The following is a 24,362-nucleotide window of genomic DNA, read 5'->3' on the forward strand; positions in this document are numbered from 1 at the left end:
ATATTTTTACTTTTTGTTTCATTTTTCTTTTCTCGAATGACATACTAATTCGTATATATTTTGTCATAATGTCTATTGCAATTGCCTTGTAGTTTGGTTTCTATCATTTTGCACATGTAAATATCCACATATATACATATAGTCAACACTGATGTTATATGTCAGTAACATTACATGAGCGTTGACTAAACTGCAAAAAAAAAAAAAAAAAAAAAAAAAGGAAAAATTTCCAATTCTATCCTCTCCAAAGTCAGTTGGGTTTTTTGTTTGTTTGTTTGTTTTGAGAGAGAGAAAGCTTGAGAGTGGGGGAGGGACAGAGCCAGAGGGGGAGAGAGAGAATCCCAAAGGGGCTCCATACTATCGGCGCAAAGTGCAATGAGGGACTCGAACTCACAAATTGTGAGATCATGACCTGAACCCAAGTTCGATGCTTATAACCAACTGAGCCACCCAGGCGCCCCTCCAAAGTTGGTTTTGATAATCTACATTCTATAGTCTATTTTTTGCCCACACATGTACTATACCAACAATTTTATAACATATTTTAACTTAGAATCACATACACATTTTCTGGTATTGTTATATAATTTTTTGTTAAGATTACATATGCATAAAATTTTTCCTAGGCTTTTTTATACTGGTAGGTATTTCCATCTTTTCTATTATTTGGTATTATAAATAATATTTCAAAAGTCATCTCCATAATATGTATTTCCTTCCTTTAGGTTATTTCCTCCAAATAAATGTTCAGAAACAATAACACTGGAGTCAGTGGAGTTAAAGCTAGTTGCCACATTATGGTTGTCAGAGGATACTACTAAATTACAACCTTTATAATACATGAACACAGAGGTTTCACTGAAACTTACTTTTAATGTTTTGGATTTTAAACTTTCCATACATATTCTCTCAGTTGTATCTACTGCTTTCGTAACCCTTCTAAAATGGATGTGGTCGATTATCACTCTAATCCTAGAGATGAGCAAACTGAAGTTCAGAGTTGAGTTACTTTTCCACAGTAACATCTGTAGAGCTGGTGTAAAACCCAGACGGGACTCAAAACGCAGGGAGATTTCAACTCTGCTGTGGTTCCTTTTCCTTCCTGCCTTTTAAACCAGAATCTTCAAGTTGAAAATTCTCCAACTTCCTTAATTTTTCTTTTAACACTTCTCTGTGTACGAGACTTTCAGTCTCACATTCCAAACCAGTTCTCAAAACTCAATGACTTTCCATGTAGAAGTTATAGACACACATCATCAAGAAAAATCAAGACATGTAGAAGGCACATGCATGTATTTTTCAGAGTGATGCTGGGATAGACAAGTTCTTTTACAGAAAACACTTTTGCAGTTGGTTATAATCGTTGAGTTGGAAACACACTGGACCTGATTTTAGAATGCATTTCTTATTTGTTTCTTTTTTTTTTATTTTTATTTTTTTAAAAAAAAATTTTTTTTTTCAACGTTTTTATTTATTTTTGGGACAGAGAGAGACAGAGCACGAACGGGGGAGGGGCAGAGAGAGAGGGAGACACAGAATCGGAAACAGGCTCCAGGCTCCGAGCCATCAGCCCAGAGCCTGACGCGGGGCTCGAACTCACGGACCACGAGATCGTGACCTGGCTGAAGTCGGACGCTTAACCGACTGCGCCACCCAGGCGCCCCATCTTATTTGATTCTAAAAAATTAATTTAGGGTGCCTGGGTAGCTCAGTTGGTTAGGCGTCTGACTGTTGATTTTGGCTCAGATCACGATCTTGCATTTGTCAGATAAAGCCTCAGGCTCAGTGCCGACCCTGCTTAGGATTCTCTATCTCCCTCTCTCCTGCCCCTCCCCTGCTCATGCTCTCTCAAATCAACAAACTTTAAATAAATAAATAAATAAATAAATAAATAAATAAATAAATAATAAAAAATAAAATCATAAGCATCTTCTTTGGATAGACATGCTCAGCATCCTGGAAAGAGGGCAAACAAGTCAGCCATCATAATTACTAGCTACACTCACGCTGCACAGCAAAGGTTCTAAATGCAAGTAAATTTAATATCATAAAGTGAAAACAAAATGCCTAAATTTTCGCAGATGCTTAAAATAAAGTTTTGAGTGAGACGTTTACATTTCTTCCAATCAGGGCAAGTTGGGAGAAAGTGTTTTGAAACATACCCAATACCAGCAGAGGTCTCTGCAGCTGAGTGTTGGGTGAGAATTTCCTCTCCACGACTGGCTACTGACCGCAGGAGGCTCTTCTGCTCTGCTAATTCCTGTTCCAACTCCTGCTCAAGGAAAAGGAGAAATGAAAATATTAGGTACTTTGTGATTATTCCCTATAATCATGGTTCTATGTCTCGAAAATTCTCAGACAACTCCTGTAGTTAAGTTTACAAGTTTGGACGTTGCATAAAAGGTGTGGTTTAGGTAAATGCACAAACATGCCTCCAAAATACTCTATACCTTTCTTTGACTTTGATAAAAGATATCCGAAAAATCCTGTGGGGGGCGGGGGAAAAAAAAAAAGAAAAAAGGAAAAAAAATTCTGCTGGACAATGGCGCCCTCAAGTGGTGCACAATACTGCCTATTCTGACTGAGACAAATCCTTGAAATCCCCACTCTTCCTTGATAAATTGAACAATCAATGGATTTGTTTTGCTTTTTTACTACTTACGAAAAAATGTCTTTTCTGTTTGAGAAAATAAAAGATTTTGCTATGCCCCATAGATAGCAATGAGAAGGTATCAATGAGAAATCATTCTTACTCAACAAAGCTTGTTTGTTTCACTATCCAATAATTTGCAATCCTATTTTGTGATGGTATCTACATAAAAGTGAAAAATAAATTGCAGTTTTAACAGAGTTTTAAAAAACATGGAACTCAGGCTTTGGCCAATTCTCAAAGGCCTTCCTAAGATAGGCTCAAATTAGGGCAAAGGTGAAAATAGGGTAGGTAACCTTCATAAGGCAGATTATCATCGAGTCACGCGATTTGTAAACCTGAGCACAAGCTTTTCTTAAAGAAAAGGACCAACCACTCTAGTGCTCATAAGAAAGTACGCTGAAACAGTTAGCCAGGCCTCGTTTCTGTCCAAAGAGAAGATAAAGGGGGGCTTTGTGTTTAGTCCAGAAGTAACTTGTCCATCTAAAACATTTCTCTCAAGGTGTCTGCTTGGCAGAGAGGTCAGAAATGCTTTACTTTTTGTTGCTGGAGACTGCTCTGTCGCTGGTGGGCCCATGCAGTCCGTGCTTGGGCCAGCCATTCCTGGACACCGGGGCTCTGACTGGCGGTGAGGTCGGCATGGCTCTCCTCCTTCTCTTGGGCTGTTCCCTGCTTTTAATGAGGCAGAATTCAAGAGTCATACTCCCCACAGAAAAACCTTAACCAAATGGAGTAAATGCTACTTTAGTGTGGTCTGTATAATGATACCCAAGTAGATCCATTCGGACATGAAACCACAATGGAAAAAAAAAAAAAAAAAGGTAACACAAAACCCATTGGATTTATGGTATTTGCAGAAAGGAGAACAATAAATAGATGATTATACTCAAATATTTGAGGGGGAAACTGTCTACTTAGAGGCTAGGCTTTTTAGCTGACTGATGTGGTCGCCAGATATTCCAGGATGTTTTCCATGAGAATATAACTCTAGATCTCACTTCCTCTACTATCACCACCCAGACCAGACCCCACTGTCATCTGGTGCCACTGGTGGCTTGGATAATGTTTGGCTAAAGGAGAAAGACAGGAGTAATTACTCATTACCTAGGCAAGAGTTCATCTTTCCTGCTTGATTATTCTGATGGAATTTGAAAGGCCCTCTAATAGTGCATTACCAGGATGGCATCAGTTCAGAACGAGAGCCTTTCTCCTCACATGTATGTATATGTCAAAAGATAAATTACACTATCTTCATATAACTCATTCACTAACTACTTATTACATAAGCATGTGCTGTGTGTCAGCCACTGTTCTAGGCATATTCTGCCAAGAAGCCAGACAAGGGCCCTGCTGGGGAGACAGACAATAAACAAACAAGATTAGTTAAGAGCTGCAAAGAACATGAAACTAGAAAATCTGGGTGGCTCTGTCGGTTAAGTGTCCAACTCTTGGTTTCAGCTCAGGTCATGATCTCATAGTTCATGAGTTTGAGCCCCGCATCCGGCTCTGCACTGACAGCACAGAGTCTTCTTGGGATTCTCTCTCTCTCTCTCTCTCTCTCTCTCTCTCTCTCTCCCCCCCTCCCCCCCCCCACTCTCTGCCCTTCCCCCACTCGCACTGTCTCTGTCTCTCTCCAAATAAATAAATAAACATACAAAAAAGGGTGGCGGTGGGGTGGGGGGGGGTGGCGGAGAAAGAATGTGAAGGGGAAGGTTTCCTAGGCTGGTCAGGGAAAACATCTGGAGAAGAGACAACTGCACTGAGCCCTGAATGATGAGAAACCGCCTGCCTGGCAAAGACCTAGGTGAGGTGGAGGGCCCTCCAGGCAGAGGGAACAGCGGGAGCAAAGACCATGAGGGGAAAGAAATCTGGCATCTCAAAGACAGCAAGCCAGTGAAGGGGCCAGTGTGGCTGGAGTGTGAGGGCAGAGAAAGACAGTTTATAGGTGGCTTCCACAGAGGTTCAGTCCTGCCCTCCGGCTCCAGACCTTGGGATCTTCACTATCAAATCTGACCAAAGAATGGCACCTGGCCGCTCCAGTCATCCAGCGTGACTTCTCACAAAGACCTTTCTCTTCCTCTTATTTTCAGAATTCTACACTAAATCTTCAGGGAAATACATCGAGTTGTTTACCGTTCTGTCTTCTTCATTAGAATTTTACGATTAAATTGCAAAGTGTTTGAGATAATGTGGAGATCATGAACTTTGCAATGTTGGTATCGCTTCTTGAAGTACAGTGAATGCACAGAAACTGTGAACCCCACAGGTAATATTATACATAATCTTCTCCCAGATTCTGAGCCACCTTAGCTCACAGCTAACTTCCTTTCCTTTAAGATGATCCGTCTTCCCAGAAAGAGACTATGGCTCATACAGAACAGTGGGGATGCCATTGGTCTAAAGTATGCAATTTGCATTTCACAGGACCTTCAGAATGGGAGACCAGTGACACCCAGTTTAGTATATACCCCACTCCCCCAGGAATGCCTCGTACAGATAAACAGTGATTTTCCTGAAGGTGAGAGGTATGGGGTGCATGGACACTCTTCAGTACTGAAGCCCGTGAATTTCTGCATGAAACAGATTCTCTCCCATCTGAGAATGCACCATATACCCAACATAAACTCTGCAAGATCCTGGCTCTTCTGGTAAGGATGAAATAGCAGGTCAAGAGGGACCTGCAGAGAATGACCCAAAGGAAGTCAGTGTACCAGGCTGAAAGCTGTCCCCAGTGAGACCTGTCCCAGCTGACAAAACAGTGGTCATGGCCACAATCTGCTGTCTCTTGTGGGACCCACTCACTTCCCCTCTGCTTTGCTCTTTAGCAAAGGTTTGTTTTCAAAGTCCAGCCTGGAAACTCATGTGGTGAGTTCTTTAGGGGCACCACCTCACCCTTCTACGCAGGTTACTCTTGTCCAACTGAGAGATTTTTTTTTTTTTTTTTTCCAATTCCTCACACCAAATTTCTGCTTGGAAAAATGACAACTGAAATGTTAGAGCTTAAGAACAGCTTAACTACTTTTACATGCACAGACACATATTCAGAATCTAAGATTTAAAATCTAAGAGGAGTCGTATTTCACTAATTGAATCCACAGCTTTAGAGAAACAAAAATTAAGAAGCATCAAAAGCAGATGTTAGGATGTATTTTCTATGTGGTTTGGTTCCGTTTTTCAGCTAGTAAATTTTTCTTTGACTGATTCAGTCATTTTGAAACATAAGACTTGGACCACAGGAAACAAAAAATGATTAAGAATACAGTTCAAATTTCATTCCCTTTCCCCTTGGGATGAGAAGGCACTGACAGAAGGAATAGGATAATGGTAATTATGTGCTAAAAGGTTTGATAACCCGTCATCTCTCCTACTTAGGAAATAGGAAGTAAGGCAGCCTGTCACCAGAGTTCCCCTAGGGTGGGGCTACATAAGCTGTTTAATTTGGAAATACTAGAAAAGTAATCACTTTTGCCAGGAACATTCTTTAGAAGATTAGTGAGGATTGGAAATGCTAAACATTAAATAAAACATTTCTTTATAAAGCATTTCATTATTTATATTGGGTAAACTTTCTGCTCCTTCAAAAGCTGATAATGTTGAAAATAACTTAAACATTTTATGAGGAAAGATACCATGTAATTTAGGAGACAGCATTACATGCCCTTACGTCTATGTCCCTTCACAAAGAGAAGGAACCTATTTGGGGTAGGTGGGGAACTAAAGGGACTGGTTATTCTTTGATACATACAGAAGTCCAATTAGTTAAAAATATGGTCATGACAGATATGACCATTTTGTAGGCAAGTGGCACTGAGAAATGGTGTGCTTATGGGCACACAACTCCAGCCATCTTGAATCACGCAAACCCCGAGTGGAGGGTACAACCTCACCGACATCTACATTCAATGGAAGATTTTTTTTCCCCAATCAACATTCGTTAATTTCAGATCAACTCTGAATTTTGAAGGCAAATGATCCTTCTCATGGTAATAATAATGTAAACAGGGCTCCTGTTATTCCTACAGTTGGAAAAATAATCTCTTCAACTGGCTCTAATTGTAAAAAAAGGAAAATCAGTATTTTCTATGCTGGAAACTCATTAGACTAAAGATGAGGGAATTCATAGATACTTAAAAACAAACAATAATCAGTTTCAATTCAGTGAAACGCTACCACATTTTCCAGTATTTATACTTTTTATAGCAGTATCCTCAGCAAATCCTTCCACTCGTGGGCAAAGACAGGATCTTACTCAGTATGAAGAATCCCCGTGGCCATGGGAAGGATCTGCTGGGTGTGAGTACCCAGGCTTTCAGGGAGCTCAGCCCTGCCCTGTGCCATCTCAAACTTAACTTTTCAGCATGTCAGGAGTTCTTTTCCTCCCAAAAGATGTGGTTGTTGTTTATTATTATAGTCACTGCTATTTGAGCACTTACTGTGAACCTTACTTGCATTAAAATCCTCAGAATTTTAAAAGCTGAATACGATAAAAAATTTTTTAATGTTTATTTATTGTTGAGAGAGAGAGAGGGAGACAGAGAGTGAACAGGGGAGGGCAGAGAGGGAGGGAGACACAGAATCCGAAGAAGGCTCCAAGTGTGAGCTGTCAGCACAGAACCCGACATGGGGCTCAAACTCACAAACCATGAGATCATGACCTGAGCTGAAGTCAGGTGCTTAATCGACTGAGCCACCCAGGAGCCCCTGAATACACTATTAAGATCCCTATTTTACAGATGAGAAACTGATTTGTAAGAAAACTGATCTGTCAGAAAGGTTGAGGCCAAGTTCAAGGATCTTGCCCTAGGTCACCTGGTTGACTGCTGGTGGTATACCAGGATGGGAAGACTGAAAGAATAGCCCCAAAGTGATGGTCTAAGAACTTAGTCTGACTTCTGTTTGGCACTAAGTTTTAAAATTAAGTGGAGATATTTTAGATATAAATCCAAATGTCCCTTGTCTGGAAGGTCTAGCAATGCTGCTTATAAACTCTTATATGACAATAGTTGGAGCTCAGTAACTGCTGCTTCTCTGACATGAGACCAGCTTGCCAAGCCCCTGACTGGGCCTGCTTTGCTCATTTATATTCCCTTCCCAGGCCCTGAGGCCCTGGAATTTGTGCCCTTATCCTCCCACCCCCACCCCGCCAACCCCCTTTTAATCCTGACCTGTGCCACCTGTGTATCAGGTTGTCCCTTCCCTTCCTCCCTGCCTCTAGGGGTAGGGCACAATCACAGCCTTCTAAATAATAACTATTACCAGATGTGAAACCTTGAAGTCTCTCCCTCTGATTTGGTTCCTTTAGAAGTCAAGTTCATTTATACACCACCATTGGGGGGGGGGGGAAGCATTATGTATTAGATTAGTAATACTTTTTAATAAAACCAAGTATATTACTATGAACTTTTACAGTTAGAAAAGCATTCTCATTCTGTTCAATTTTAATATTTTTAGTTTTTAATTAATTTTGTAAAATTTGCATATTCCCTACTCCCTAATTTGAATATTTTTAATGCTTTACTTTTTGCTTTAATCTATAAAGTCAGATTGCACATTTTGGTTTTATTTATTTATTTATTTTTGAGAGAGAGAGAGAGAGAGAGAGAGCGCATGCTAGAAGGGTGAAAGGGGCAGAGGGGGAGAAAGGGGGAGGGGGAAGAGACAGAGAGAGAGAGAGAGAGCGAGAGAGAGGGAGAATCTTAAGCAAGCTCTAGGCTCAGCACAGAGCCAGACCATGGGCTCAATGCAGGGCTCAATCCCACGACCCTTGGATCATGACCTGAGTCCAAACCAAGAGTCCAATGCTCAACTGACTGAGCCATCCAGGGGCCCCGCATGTACATTTTTAACTATGTAAATTTAAGGTGAAAAGCTGTATTTCATCTTTGTTTGCATTTATTTAACCAATGTTTAACCAAATATATTTTCATTAGTTCATTGGCCATTTGTATTTCTCCTCATTTGAATGGTCCCTTCCTACTTTTGCCCATATTTCTATTCTGTGACCTCTTCTTACTGATTTACAAAAGATTTGTAGAAATTAAGGGAATTAATTCTTTGTCATGTGATTTATACAGTTTCTTCTCTATTTGTCTATGTCTTTTCATTTAGTTCCATTTTTCTGGTCATACAGAACTGTTTCATTTTTCATTTTGGTCCTACAGAAACTAAAATTCCGGGTTTGGGGCATACCAACAAAGATCCTTCCCATCCTAAGATTTTTTTTTTTTTTTTAAATACCCATATATCCAGAACTTTTCAGGTGTAAATACTTGGTACCTCTGTGATGCTTTTTTTTTCTTCCTGTAAAGAATGGGATAAAACATCGATTTTATCATATTTCAAGGGGTTCACCTATTGCTTTCTTATTATTTTATCCACTGATCTGAAATGTTACCTTTACCATTAATCAATTTTCCTTAAATACTGGGGTCTCTTTCTGGAATATTTATTCTGTAATATTTTTTGTTCATCTATTTATGGGGCCGATGTCAAACTATTCTAATTATTGTAATATCGTACTTTGATATATGGTAAGATTAAATTAGCTGCTCCTAACTCTTCAGTTTTGGAATATTACGGTTATTTTCACATTTATTGTATTCCAGGTAAACCTGGAATCATTTTCTCACATTTTGTATCCTTGTGTTACAATCCAAAAGCATAGTATTTTAGTTAAGAATAACTTAAACTTAGGGATTCTGAGTCGCTCAGTTGGTTAAGCATGTGACTGGATTTTGGCTCAGGTCATGATCTCACAGATTGGGTTCCATGCTGGCACAGCAGCACCTGCTTGGGATTCTTTCTCTACCTCTGTCTCTGCCCCTCCCGTTCTCAAATGTGCATGTATTTTCTCTCAAAAATAAAATAAATAACCATTAAAAAGAAAAAAAAGAATTTTTAGGTATGAGTGGTAAAGAGTAGATATTGGGGGGAAAATTATTCAACCACTTAAAGGTTGAAAAGAAGAAAAAAAGAATAGAAAGAGGAGAACAAAAACCAAAACCAAAAAGTAAGCTAATAGAAGTCTACACATATCAGTAATCACAGTAAATTTAAATGAACTAACCCTGTCCTTTAAAAGTCAGAGATTTTCTGATTAGATAAATGTTTAAAACCAACAAAATATAGCCAAATGTTTTCTTACAAAGCAAATCTAAAACCTAAGGACGCTGAAAGGTGAGATCAAAGGAAAGTTAAAGGATATACTAGGCAAATATTATCCCCCAAAAGCTCCAGTGATATAAAATGAAAATCACTATTAGGGAACAATAAGGTCACTACATGAGAGTAAAAATTTTTAATTCACCTGAAATACATGACAGTGTTAGAGGTATGAGCCCTAAATTAAAAAGTCTGAGTATTTCTGAAAAGTAGAATGTAGGACAATGAAAGAAACATGGAAAAAATGTTATTAAATATCTTAATCTTGACCTATGTTTAAATACTTTTTAAAAAAGTGTAGTTGTGGGGCACCTGGATGGCTCAGTCAGTTAAACGTCCGACTTCAGTTCAGGTCATGATTTTGCAGTTCATGAGTTCGAGCCCCACATCGGGCTCTGTGCTGACAGCTCAGAGCCCGGAGCCTGCTTCAGATTCTGTGTCTCCCTCTCTCTCTGCCCCTCCCCTGCTCACACACAGTCTCTCTCTCTCTCAAAAATAAACAAACATTTAAAAACAAATTTTTTTAAATAGCATAGCTGCTAAATTTGGGTATTTGTTTTCATTTTCTTTTGTTTTCCTATCCTGCCATCTTCAGGTCTACAGATTCAAACAGTCCTTACAAAACCTATTGGAAAACCTATGCCAAAGTTTGTGGAAAGTGGAAGTGTACCTAAGTATGCATCATTCCCCAGCTCTCCCTTGATGGACCCCAGGCTGGGAAAGGCCGGCAGCAGTGAGCCAGGACCGGGAGGTGCTGTGGCCCTGTCCTACTGTGGGTGGCTGGAGCCCTCACCTGCATGAGGAGCTGTTTGTCATGTAGGGCTCTCTGCAGCTCCAGGAGGCTGCCCTTGAGGGTTCTCAGCTTCACGGCCAGCTGCTCTGCCTCCTCCTTGGTGTGGGCCTTGCCCTCCAGCAGCAGGTTGTCATTGTGGACCGACAGCTCCGATAGGGCCACCACCTTCTGCTCGATTTCCACTAGCATGTTCTGGAACGACAGAAATATGGATGAAATTCACGCATCCCGCCAGCCGCTGCAAACGTCGTTTCTCAAAGATAAACATCACACTTCCTGTCACCAAAAGAAGAGGACTTCATGGTTTTTTCCTACTTTTCTGACCGACCTGAAGAGTACTTACAGATTTTTAAAGATTCCTTGAGCTTCCTAATATTTCTCTCCTTTAAGATTAGATACTATATAGGGGAAAACATATTGGAAAAGTACCAGGAAAGCATGGATAAGGAGAAAAGACCATTCCTTAGTGTTATCCCATTATTATAACTGTTATTATTTTAGTGTGAGACTGTGACGCTTATGACTATTAGCAGTAAAGACATCATATGATCAACACTTTCTTGTCAGTTTAAAGATGATTCTCTCTTTTAAGACATTGCTTCTTTGTGTTTTTTTTTTTTTTTTCTGTTTCCTTTTCAGATTGGCTTTTATTTCTTGGTTTTCAATGTTTTTTGTACATAATGTATTTTTAAGCTTACATTTCTAAAAGTTTTCGTAAGAATTTTACTTTCACTTTCTGTGACAACTCTCGAGGGCTTGCCTTTTCTTCTCAAATAGAAGCTAAATCCCAAGAAGGAGCAAAATAGTCTCCCTTCCTCCAAGGTAAGAGTTAAAACAAAAACTATCACCCATTTTGCCCTCTCCCACAGCCACCGTCAATCCCCTGTTTGTTCTCTGTATTTAAAAGTTTCCTACGGGGGCGCCTGGGTGGCGCAGTCGGTTAAGCGTCCGACTTCAGCCAGGTCACGATCTCGCGGTCCATGAGTTCGAGCCCCGCGTCAGGCTCTGGGCTGATGGCTCGGAGCCTGGAGCCTGTTTCCGATTCTGTGTCTCCCTCTCTCTCTGCCCCTCCCCCGTTCATGCTCTGTCTCTCTCTGTCCCAAAAAGAAATAAACGTTGAAAAAAAAAAAAAAAATTAAAAAAAAAAAAAAAGTTTCCTACGGTTTGCCTCCCTCCGTCTTTGGAAAATGGGTGATGGGCATCCAGGAGGGCACTTGTTGGGATGAGCGCTGGGTGTTGTATGTAAGTGATGAACCATGGGAATCTATCCCAAAGACCAAGAGCATACTCTACACATTGTATGTTAGCCAATTTGACAATAAATTACATAAAAAAAACCCCCAAAGAATAAAATTTGAATGGAAATAAAATAAAACTAAAACAAGAACAAAATAAAAACATCAAAGCTAAACCAGTAACAGCCGTTTTATTTTCTACACAAATCATTCTGTTCTTATATTCCTTAACTTTCTAATTTGTATGCAAGTAAATAATTTATTAATGAGGAAAGATATTTTATTTCCTTGTGCAAAATCAGAAAAACTGCCACCACCTTTTAAGAATATAGGCTTGAACCAAATAACTAGAACTAAATGGAAGTGTGAAATGTTTAATGAAATGGGGTTTAAAGGATGATTTCCTAAAGATTATTTTTGAGAAACTAATATAATTCTATGAAGGACAGACTTTTCCATTAGGCCGAGTTACCACAATGCTGAGGGCTCATGATACTTTCAGAGGCCCAATAAAAATCTTAATTTTAATTTCTTTCAAAATCAGAAGAGAAAAATGAATAAAATAATGAATATGTAACAATGAATCCACCCTGGCTCATATTAGTCTTTGTACCAAGGCAGTTATAAAAATAAAATATTTAGCACTTTTATAGAGGCAGAGCCCACAGAAGCAAAGCGCCGAGGGTCCCAAAAGTCATAATGTGACCCTAGTAATAGCCACAGTTATAATTACACAACTGGCTTAAACACCAGATTTTAACTGAGTGAGGAACTGTTGGGTACTTGTATGGTTCCATTTACATCTGGTTTCTAAAAATGTCATCAAAATACCATTTGAATACTTCATAAGTATCCTGAAATATATTAACTGAATTGTGGACTTTACACACAGCTATAAAAATAGAGACATCCAAAAGGGAGAGGTGGGAGTAATGGTAAAACATAATTTTGGAATGCTAGTTAGTACATGTGCTAATTTTAAGCACTAGAAGGGAGTGCTAAAAATGGATGTTTCTTTTCAGCAAGGAAACCTTAGAAAAGATGATCTAAAGAATAGAAAACATTTACATGTGGTCCTCTATTCTCTGTCATCAAGGCAGAGAATAACAATGCTTTGAATACACATAGATAAGTTGCCTGAAAAATATAAAAATCCAAGTTCTAATGATCAATATCACAGTAAATCCCAAATCACTAAAGGAATGATCAAAATAGCGTGCTACACATTAAGAAAAAAAGATAGTGTTCACTAACAATGTTTGCATATTTTCTGATTGCAATTAGGAGAAATATCAAGTCACGCATACTGTTGTCCAAGTAATATATCAGAAATAGAACCAAAATTGCAGTAGAGCACCTAGGAACACCCCTTGCTGTGTTGATCCACAGTCTGATTGGCTGATACCAATTCTTTTCATTGGTTTGTATTCTTTACTAGCCACTAAATACAGATACCATAAGTGTTTTGGGTATTTATGGTCTTTAAAAAAATGTCCTTTAGGAAGCTGAAGTTAAACTTTTTTTAATGTTTTACTTATTTTTGAGACAGAGAGACGTGAAGGGACAGAGAGAGGAGACACAGAATCTGAAGGAGGCTCCAGGCTCTGAGCTGTCAGCACAGAGCCTAATGCGGGGCTGGAACTCACGAACCACCAGATCATGACCTGAGCCAGTCAGCTTAACCCACTGAGCCACCTGGGTGCCCCAAAGCTGAAAACTTTCTAAAGAGTAGATACTACTGGCAAAATTTTTCAAAAGACTAAGTCCAATTTTGGATTTCATTTAAGCTTTTATAAGGTATTGTTTTTCTACTCTAAACATACAAAGGTATGGATTGTGAAAAAAATCATACATCCATACCAAGTCTTTTTCCTATTACGTTTTCTGTGCTTCAACAAAGTACTTGGTGCTGTTGGAGTATCTCCTCCAGACCATTTTTGTACCTGGCAATCCACCAGCTGGGCTTCCATGTCCATAGGCTCCTGGGCTGTACCCAGTGCGGTGTCCAGAGTGGCCTTGGTGCTCAGGAGCCAGTGGTCCAGCTCGTCGGCTTCACAGCGGTACCTCTGCAGGGCCTGCTCCTGTCTCTGTTCCTCAAGCTGATCATTTAACTTCTCCTAATGAATTAAGTAGAATGTGACACAGATCACCGAGAGGTACAGTCGTTAGGGTTCAACACAATAGAACCAGGTTCTTAGCCCCAGTTGCTCGTCAGAATCCCGTGTGAAACTTAAAAACACAAAACAAAACAAACATGCTTAGGCCGCATCTCAGAGCAATAAATGAGAATTTCTGGAAGTGAGTCTCAGGATTAGTATTTTGATAAAGCTTTTCCAACGATTCTCATGTGCGCCTAAAGGTTCAGGTAAGATTAAGGTTAGGTGTCTTATGTAATATACCTACAGGGCTGGGCAAATAACGCGAATAATGGAAACAGACCAAGCATTAGAACGAAACAATGGCATAAGGCGGTAAACGGCAATAGATACGTTACCACAGTGTCTGGGGAACCGCAAGGAGTGGCGGGGACAGTGGCAAGCATGGTCAGGGCACCAGCACACAGCCTAAAGCAAGTCACCCCCTACAGGAAGCGGGGGGGGGGGGTGTTTCAGGGGACAAGTTTCTTGAGTGAAGACAGAAATTCAAATTTTTTGGTTACATCTCTGAGTTTTCTCACTGATGGCAAATAATTCATATTTAAGAAAAAAAAATCCAAGCCAATCACTTCATTTTAAAACTCCACACAGATTTCCTGTGTAGAGTGATGAGGGAGAATATTAATGAGTTAAAAAAGGAATTCTTAAGGTAAGTATTCTAACTAAACACCTTATTTTAAAAATTAGTTCCGGGGCGCCTGGCTGGCGCAGTCGGTTAAGCGTCCGACTTTAGCCAGGTCACGATCTCGCGGTCCGTGAGTTCGAGCCCCGCTTCGGGCTCTGGGCTGATGGCTCAGAGCCTGGAGCCTGTTTCCGATTCTGTGTCTTCCTCTTTCTCTGCCCCTCCCCTGTTCATGCTCTGTCTCTCTCTGTCCCAAAAATAAATAAACGTTGAAAAAAAAAAAAATTAAAAAAAAAATAAAAATTAGTTCCTTAATGACTTACTACTGTTGTTTTTTTTTTTTTATAAGAGTTTTTGGTCTGTTCCACATTTTGTTTTTAACATTTATTTATTTTTGAGAGACACAGAGAGACAGAGCATGAGTAGGGGAGGGGCAGAGAGAGAGGGAGACACAGAATCTGGAACCATGCTCCAGGCTTCGAGCTGTCAGCACTGAGCCCGACGTGGGGCTCGAACTCACGAATCGCGAGATCATGACCTGAGTCAAAGTCGAATGCTTAACCGACCAAGCCACCCAGGCGCCCCCTGTTGTTATTTTTTAAATTAAAATTTTTATTGAATAGTTGAAAACGGAGATTAAATAAGGCTGACACATTGATTTTAAATGTCTCCCAAACAAAAAATATACAAATATATGATTTGATGAATCTTATAACAGGTAAAACTGGAAAGAGCCTATACACTCCAACAACAGGTCCGTGTTCTACTGAATCACGGCATAACCAGCAGATAAAAAACATAATGTTAAGTCCATTTAACAAGAAATGTATTGAGAACTGATTATGTGCCAGAGAAGCTATTTGACCCTGAAGATACAAGGAGAGAGACACTCTAAATGTCCTTAAAGAGGTCTCTTGTCTAATCTAATTTATAGGAGCCACAACATGAACATCGTGTATGTTTAGGACCAGGAATTACAAGGGAACAAAGAAAAAGCAAAATAACTTATTTTTTAACCCATGTTATTGTTACCAAAATTTATCTATTAAATAATGTTGAAGTAACACGAGAACCAGAATTGCAAAACTATTTTCATGAACTAACGCGCTCGAATTGGCTAAGAATGACTAAGGATTTATTCTTCAGGGTATTAGTAATACTACTCATGAAATGCTTTTTATTCAAACATAGCAAACCCTTATGCAAACCTTTTACAATTATTCTTCACAAGGCTCATGCCTACCAAGTTTTCCTTTACGCATTCTCAATTTTTCATGCTGAAATGAGTCAGAAAGTGGTGAAAAGACACATTCATGGCTGTCCACTCAGTGCTCTATTCATGAGACCCTCCTTGAGACACACACAATACCAGCTTCTTCTGAGTGGGAAACTATAAAAATGTAGATCACGTAAAAAACCCGCATGCTTGGCAACACAACTTGAAGAGTTAATTTGGACGCGAGCGGCACCTTCAGGGTTGTTACCTCCAAAAGCTGTCGCTTCCCTGACGCCATCATCTTGATGGTGGACATCCGCTCGGCTAAGACGGTGAGCGTGGACTGCAAGGCCAGCTGTTCCGCGGGGTCGGACTCGGGAGACTGGGACACCAGCTCCTCCGCCAGAGATGACTGGAGCTCACTGATCTCCTCTTGAAGCATGAGAATCTCATCCATCAGTGCCTGTGGAGAAGACTGTGGAATCACACTCCTGTATGTACTTTTTTGGACTGAGGCATCGTGTCATTAGCTGAGTCTCACGTCGGTTGAGATTAATGAAGATAATTCACATGGAAGTCCTTTAACCAGCAAACAGGTTCCGAAATGAAAGGACTGGAATGAATGCCAGGCAGTTTCCGGTTTCAAAACCATTGTGTCACTAACGTAAATGAATTTGAACGAGTTCGTCAATCCTTCTGGCTTTCACTGGGCTCATCTGCAGTCCGGGAGGGGAGCTTGCTCAGTGTGAGTCTGAGTCTATGACTCTATATTGAAAGCAGAATTCATTACTTTCTTCCTCAACATGATTTTTCCCACTCCAAATTTCCCCCAAGTCTGAGCAACAACACTGCGCTTTAACCCAAAGCTCACATTACACAAGACCAGGGCGATCGGTCACCTGTTTCTATGTTCTCACCCTCTCCTCACTTTCGCCTGCTCTTCCTGGCTCTAAAACCTGAAGTTTCTCAGCTAACTTCCAGGTCCCTCTTTTCTCTCCTCGCAGTCTCTCCCAAGGCTGGGGGGTGGGGGGGTGAGGGGGTGTCCATTCCTGAGGCTTCAAATGTTTTCTAACCCTGAAGGCTCCCAGGGTCATGTTCCTAACCCAAATATCTGTCTTAAATTTTAGGGTTTATACTCGACACACACATTTCACGGGTATCAACAGCATATTATGTGTAAAGCCTGCTTCCTCCTCTGTCTTCCTCACCTCACTGAAAGCTAACACCCTCTCACTGTTCAAGTTCAAGACCTAGGAGTCATGCCTCACACCTCCTCTCCATCCCTCACCATATCCAATCCCACACCAAGCCCTGCACTATGGATCCGATGTGTCTCCTCTGCCCCAGCCCAAGTCAGAGCCAACTCTCCTACCTGAATGGCTCTAATGGTCTCCTGGTTGGCCTACCTGCTTACAAGCTTACCTGGTCTCTCCAGTCCACTCTGCACAAAGCAACTGGGGTGAGCTTTTAAAAAGCTCTCACTTTCCTGCTTTTAAATACCTAGTGGCTTATTGCCCGTAAGATAAGGGCCAAAATCCTTATCTTACCTGTATGTCTCACCACTTTCTGCCACTGTACCACACCCCCTTCTCCCTCGTGACATTCCTGCCTTTTGCCCTCAGTCCAGGACCTCCAGCTCTTTCTGGCAAATACCACGCTAATTTCTTTATTCATATCCATCACAATTATATACATGGTTTTTATTTCTCATTTTTTTGGTATGTTATGACTCGTTCTTTAACTGGAATCTTGACAGGAGAAATTCTTATGTAGGATTTGAATGGCGTCTTAGAAAAAACAGGTCCTACCACAGGAGGGAGCACCGAGATGTCAAGTAAAGGAACACAGGCTTATATTTACCGGTATTTCATAGTTTCCAATGTACCTGCACTTACATAGTTCACAGCTCTGCCACAGGACCGTAGGCTTCAATGCAAGCCCGGTGCCTCCTGACCGTGGGCTCTCAATAAATATTTTAAAACGAAATAACAAAAACCCCTTCTCTTCTCCTAATATTAAGTGCCATCATATACAGTTAATTTTTTTAAATAAACAACTATATTGAAGTCATTCTATATGTCTAGAAAAGTGCACAGACCCTAAGTGTAGAGCTCTATAAATTTTCACAAACTGCACATACCCGCTCCTGCCACTCAGATCGAGAAACAGAACATTCCCAGGACTCTACAATCTCTTCTGATCTCCTCCCTGTTACTACCTCCCTCCTTGCCAAAGATCACCACAGTGTTACCTGTAAACATCATAGGTTACTTTGGCCTCTTTTTGAGCTCTATAAAAATGGAATCATACCCGAAGTACTTTCCTGTCTGGCTTCTTTCCCTCCCTGTCATGGTTGTGAAAGGTACGCATGTTGACGATGATCATTTTCATCATTGCGTAGCACTCCACTGTCACCTGGTTTTGGATCCTTTCCGGTGAAGCCTTTCTAGTGGGTTCATGGTAGTACCTCACTGTAATTTTAATTTGCATTTCCCTGATGACTAATGAAATTGAGCACTTTTTTTTAATGTTTTTTTAATGTTTATTTATTTTTGAGAGAGAAACAGAGCGTGAGCAGGGTAGGGGGTCGAGACAGAGGGAGACACAGAATCTGAAGCAGGCTCCAGGCTCTGGGCTGTCAGCACAGAGCCTGACATGGTGCTCGAACTCGTGAGTGCGGGATCATGACCTGAGCTGAAGTCAAACACCCAAACAACTGAGCCACCCAGGTGCCCCGAGATTCAGCACTTTTCCTGTTTTTTAGCCATTTGGATATCCTCTTTTGTGATTGCCTGCTAAAAATCTTTTGCCCACTGGAGTCTTTCCTTTTCTTACTGATGTGTAAAGTTGTTTATATATTTTGGATAGGAGTGCCTGCATTCCTTTTGGTTCTATGTATTGCAAATATCTGCTCCCACTTTGTGACATGGCTGTCCCTTAATGGGAATGACTTCCTTACTGGTGCCTTTTGATAAAATGAAATTCTTAAATTTATTACAGTCTAATAATATCAGTATTTTCCTTCACTGGAAAACTCAGGGTTAGGTTTTGGTGTCCTATTTAAGAGATCTTTGCCTATCCCAAAGTCATGAATATATTTTCCCAAGTTACCTTCTAGAAAAATGGTATTCAAGGTGTGGCCTATAAAATAGTATCAGTCTATGCAAAATGTTTACCGATTCATGACAAGATAGAGATATTGTAGGTGTCAAGAAACTTGTAAAGCAACTGGACATTGACATGTCCTAGCAGCATTTTATTTTCTAAAATATTGGTCTGTGATGGGTCAGAAATTTTAAAAATTAAATAAGGTTATTTAGTACAGATAGTTTGAGAAACTCTGTTGCAAAACTTTTTTTTTTAACCTTCACATTTAGATCTACAATACCCTTAAACTTAATTTTTGTGTTCAGCCATAGATAGGGGTCAAAATTCTTTTTGTTTCTTATTAATATCAATTGATCCTGCCTAATTTACTGAAAATAGTATTTTTAATCCATTGTTTTGCAGTATAATATTGGACATAAACCAAGCGTCTGTATGTGTCTGTGTGCCTACGACTTCTAATTCTGTTCCACTGACCCAGCTGGCTGTCTGTGGCAACACCACACTATCATAATTTCTACCGCTCCATAAGTCTCACTCTCTGGGAGGATACATTCTTCAACCTTACTCATTTTCCTCAAGACTGTCTTGGCTATTTTTGACTCTTATACATTTGTAATATATTTATATAGAATTAGCTTATCAATCTCCACCAAAGACCTTACTGGAATATTTTAATGAGATTGTAATGAATTTAAAGACTGACTTTGTGGGGCGCCTGGGTGGCGCAGTCGGTTAAGCGTCCGACTTCAGCCAGGTCACGATCTCGCGGTCCGTGAGTTCGAGCCCCGCGTCAGGCTCTGGGCTGATGGCTCGGAGCCTGGAGCCTGTTTCCGATTCTGTGTCTCCCTCTCTCTCTGCCCCTCCCCCGTTCATGCTCTGTCTCTCTCTGTCCCAAAAATAAATAAAAAACGTTGAAAAAAAATAAAAAAAAAAAAAGACTGACTTTGTTATATATTCAAAACGCTTTTTCTGCAGCCAATTACTTTCCACTACTTCATAATCATATTTTGATTACTGCCAAATATACAAAATTCATATTATTTGGTCTCTCTTTTTTTTTAAGTTTATTTATTTTGAGAGAGACAGAGACAGTGCGAGTGGGGAAGGAGCAGAGAGAGAGGATAAACAGAATCCCAAGCGGTCTCCATATTGCCAGTGCAGACCCTGATGTGGCGGCTCGAACCCACAAACCTGTGAGATCATGACCTGAGCTGAAACCAACAGTCAGGTGCTTAACTTACTGAGCCATCCAGGTGCCCCTTATATGGCCTCTTTTAAAGGCTTGTCCATAACTAGACTGACCCCATCATGTCTTTTTTTGCACTGATGCTCTGCGCAAGGAAGGAGAGCCCCTCACTATCTTAAACCATGTTCATTCTCATTGTCTCCTCTGAACCTTTCTTCACATGTGTTTATATTTACAGCGCCTTCCACCCACTCCTGTTGTCAGTCTGAACTTTTAAAATCTGTGCTTCCCGAAAGACCCCCTTTTGTCTTCATCTGTAGATAAAAGGAAATTTTACCTTTATCTATAACCCACAATCCCATTGTGTTTTTCTACAACGTGTTGGTAATTCCCTTCACCCCTAAAGCACACTTTTTAATCACATATTAATGAGAAAGTCTGTCCTTTTTAGCTGCATGCATACTAGGTGCTCAGCACATCTAGTTGACTTAATTCTAATTCATGATCGATAAAACAGGTATCTCAATCACGAAGCAACCAGGAAGAAAAAAGCCATCTATCTCATTTACTCTCAGTGGATTTGACCAATCCAGTATACAGGGAAGTCACTAGCTTCTTTTTCAGGCTCACAATGGTCTGCAACAGCCTTCTGAATGTTCTGCAGTAAGGAATAAAGGAATTAAGAATTCTAAAACTGTGGGTTTTCATCCTCTTAGAGTCAAGACTCTCTATTCATGCTTCAGTTTACTCTCAAGGGAGAGTTTTTTGCTCTCAAGGATGATTTTGGAAGGTAACTATAGTTTTAAACTTCAAGATCCAGCAGCCAAGCCTACTGGGGGCGGGACTTTTTTCTGATGTAAAATGTTTTGAAACCAGATAGAGGGGGTAGTTGTACAAGATAGTGAAAGTATTAAATGCCACTGAGGGGTGCCAGCGGTGGGCGGGGGGGGGGGGTGCTCAGATAGTTAAGGGTCAGACTTCATTTCAGGTAATGGTCTCATGGTACAGGTTTCAGCCCTGAGTCAGGCTCCATGCTGACAGCTTAAGAGCCTGGAGGCTGCTTCACATTTGGTGTCTCCCTCTCTCTCTCTCTCTGCACCACCACCCCCATGCTCGCTCAAGCTCTCTCTCTGTCTCTTTCTCAAAAATAAACATTAAAAAAATAAAAAAATAAATACAATTTAAAAAATTAAAAAAAACAAATGCAACTGATTGTACAGTTTAAAGTGGTTAATTTTATGTGAGTGGAGTATCATGTTAATTTAAACAAAAAGATCCAACAATCAAATATGTCTTCACCCCTATAACTGTCTCAGCTGGTGGCCAGCTGTCTCCTTACAACATCTGACTCAAAACTAAGGAGGAGAAGAAACACACATCTTTGGGTTTCTGACTTGTGTTTACAAAGAGGGTATATGCACCACACTTCTGTGGTTTACAAAAGTACCTTAGGCTTCTCTAAAATGACTCACTCTGGGGACAACATGGAGTTCATGTTTGGCTTAACACCAAAGGTAAATGTGAATTTCATTGTGACTTTCAGAACTATTAACATCAGCACAGCTGGTTTCAAACTTTGGGTTGTCATATATAATGAAAAAGCAAAAATAGAAACAAATTTACCTCAGAGCTCTGCCTCCTATCCATCACTGAGCTTAATGTGGTAGAGACAACACATGCCCACAAAGCATTAGCTGCCCATGACCATGAAGGTCCCTATCACAGAGGGCTTATCACTTAGAACAGCCACAAGTCAGCTTATGAACTGCATTACTGTCTTAAAAAATTTTTTCAATGTTTATTTTCGAGAGAGAGGGGGAGAGCCAGAGAGAAAGAGAGCGAGAGCGAGCAGGGGAGGGGCAGAGAGAGACAGAAGAGAGAATCTGAAGCTGGCTCCAGGCTGTGAGCTGTCAGCACAGAGCCCGACTCAGGGCTCAAACTCACAAATGGTGAGATCATGACCTGAGCCAAAGTGGAACGCTCATCCAACTGAGCCACCCAGGTTCCCCTGCATTAATGTGTTAAAATTAGATCCCCCATAAAATTTAGAGAAGGTAACAGGAAAGGCCCAGCACTCTACCCAAATTCAGTAGATTTAGACAAGTAAGTAGAGGAAAAATGTAGGTATTAGGTCAGCTCCTTAAAGAAACATTAATACTTTCAAGAGAATGTTGGGAAAGAAATAACAACTGAAGGGTTTCTATTAATTTTTAGAAAATATAAAAAGTATACTGGACTGCCTCACCCACATTCAGTGGAACTTAGAAATAGTAATTCTACAACACTTCTTGGAATTTTTAAAATACCATTCCAGAAGCAAAGAGCCAATTTAGACTTTGAGATACTGTTAGCTTTTCACGTGGGCAGCTCTGTCCCAGAATTTGTAGAACTGAGGTACAGATGGCAAAAGTAGGTCAGATGGAAAATTTTAGATTTGGGGTGATATGAAAAGCAATACATAATTCATACTTTCTTTGCCTCTCAGCAGAGCATTAATATGTTAAGTTCCCATGATGGGTAATAATCACGAAAGTAGCTACATCTCCTCGCTGCTACAATTGTTCACATGACCACTCCCAGCTGAGAAAGAGACAGAAATTCATGCGGCTGGCCTTAATTACAAGAAAAGTCACACATTCATTCTAATAGTTAATACTTACTTAGCATTAATGTGCAATTTCGTGTTTTCTCCATTAAATCCCTTGAAAAGACTAATTTTGCTCTACATTCAGTTTATGCACGTTTTCATCCCAACGCCCAAGAGGCAGGGTGGTGGTTGGGAGCTAATTTCTGTTTTCAATTAGGAACCCTGGAATGTCAGGACAGACCACCACGATCCTGTTTTCAGGCAGTTCCTGAATCCTGGGGGACCCAGTGAAAGGTCTTGGGGGCTGCGGTCAGTCACCTGGGACACTAGAATCATGCACCCCGAACAAAGGCCGAGATAACCCAAAAGTAGAGAGAATTAAACTATGTAAACCCTCTCCTGGAACACCTGCTCGTTCGCGATGGCCTGAGAGTGTGATACTGAAATTCACACTACAGTAGCCTTTGGGTAATTTAGGCTCAATTCCTTTTGAAGTTTTAGAGGAAACTATAATCAAATGGAGATCACTTGTCCTGCCCCTTCCGGCATAGTGAAGCATGGGGCTGGGGCGGAGGGGCAGCTGAGCAGACAGAACCCCAGGGGGCACACTGGTTCTACACAGGCAACTTTTTCAGCTGACAGTAAGGTGGCAGCAGTTGACAAGTCGATAACTGGAGTATCAGTTAAAGAGGACCATGGTGCTTGAAAGAAAATTGCATTGTAATAGTCACCTAAGTCCCTGGACTGTCCTCATGACTGGTTTAGTCCAGGTAAACAAAGACTGACCCTAACTCTATATTTGTACAGCACCTTCCCCAAACCAGACTGACTATGGATGACTTTGGGAGAGCAGAAAGCCCCACAGAAGGTAGTTTTACAAAAATAAGGCCTAAAGACGGGTGCTACACATTTTGATCTCTATCTTAAGAAGTTACAGAAGTGTCAAAAACCTGAAGCCACTATTTCTCAATACACTGTCTCCAGATAAAATATGCTCATTTTGGGGTTATATTGCAAGAACACCACATATATTCTTAATATATGTAAAAGAATGCAATTTTATCTTAGACTACATATATGAGCAACCAATATATTCCAAGGTTTTCCTGGATTCAAAGAAAAAAAAAAGTGCAGAGTTTCATGCCTAAAGCTAATAAATTTCCCAAGTCCTTGACAGATACACATATCACATCATGTTTTACAGCACTTAATTTACATCTAAAAACACCTTTGTTTTCCTCTGCCTTTTTAGAGGGTTAGTACATGCTCCTCCATTCTGGCGGGGGGCAAGGGGGAGGGCAGGTAGTATTTCCCCATATCACGGTGACTGAATATTTCAATGAACACCTCAGTACCCCTGGCTCTCAGTTATACTCGATTATGCATTAACAGTACACTTGATCATACTGCTAAAGAATTAACTGGATTTTAATATATGCATTTTCTTAGCATAGATTTAAAAACAATTTTTTAATGTTTATTTATTTTTGAGAGAGAGAGACAGCGTGAGGCGGGGAGGGGCAGAGAGAGAGGGAGACACAGAATCTGAAGCAGGCTCCAGGCTCTGAGCTCTCAGCACAGAGCCCAATGCGGGGTTTGAACTCACGAACTGTGAGATCATGACCTGAGCCAAAGTTGGAGACTTAAC

General features: G+C 40.5%; 1 protein-coding gene across 18 annotated transcripts in view; it reads right to left on the reverse strand.

Annotated features, from left to right (window-relative positions):
• SYNE1 (spectrin repeat containing nuclear envelope protein 1) overlaps nt 1–24,362 on the reverse strand; it is a 480,528-nt gene that overhangs the window by 135,593 nt on the left and 320,573 nt on the right. For 16 of the 18 annotated variants that reach the window (XR_015251658.1, XM_086708164.1, XM_086708163.1 and 13 more), the window contains 5 exons: nt 16,102–16,296; nt 13,783–13,956; nt 10,605–10,796; nt 3,188–3,322; nt 2,163–2,272 (listed from right to left, as the gene is read on the reverse strand). Coding sequence is in view for 17 of the 18 variants with exons in the window: in XM_086708164.1 (XP_086564290.1) it covers nt 2,163–2,272; nt 3,188–3,322; nt 10,605–10,796; nt 13,783–13,956; nt 16,102–16,296 (806 nt within the window). In the remaining variant the exon portion in view is untranslated. The remainder of the gene's footprint in view (nt 1–2,162; nt 2,273–3,187; nt 3,323–10,604; nt 10,797–13,782; nt 13,957–16,101; nt 16,297–24,362) is intronic. The other 2 variants (XM_086708154.1, XM_086708159.1) reach the window with 1 other exon arrangement.

This window comes from Puma concolor, chromosome B2, assembly GCF_028749965.1.
Source record: "Puma concolor isolate L17-30 chromosome B2, mPumCon1.1.hap2, whole genome shotgun sequence".
NCBI classification, from domain to species: domain Eukaryota; kingdom Metazoa; phylum Chordata; class Mammalia; order Carnivora; family Felidae; genus Puma; species Puma concolor.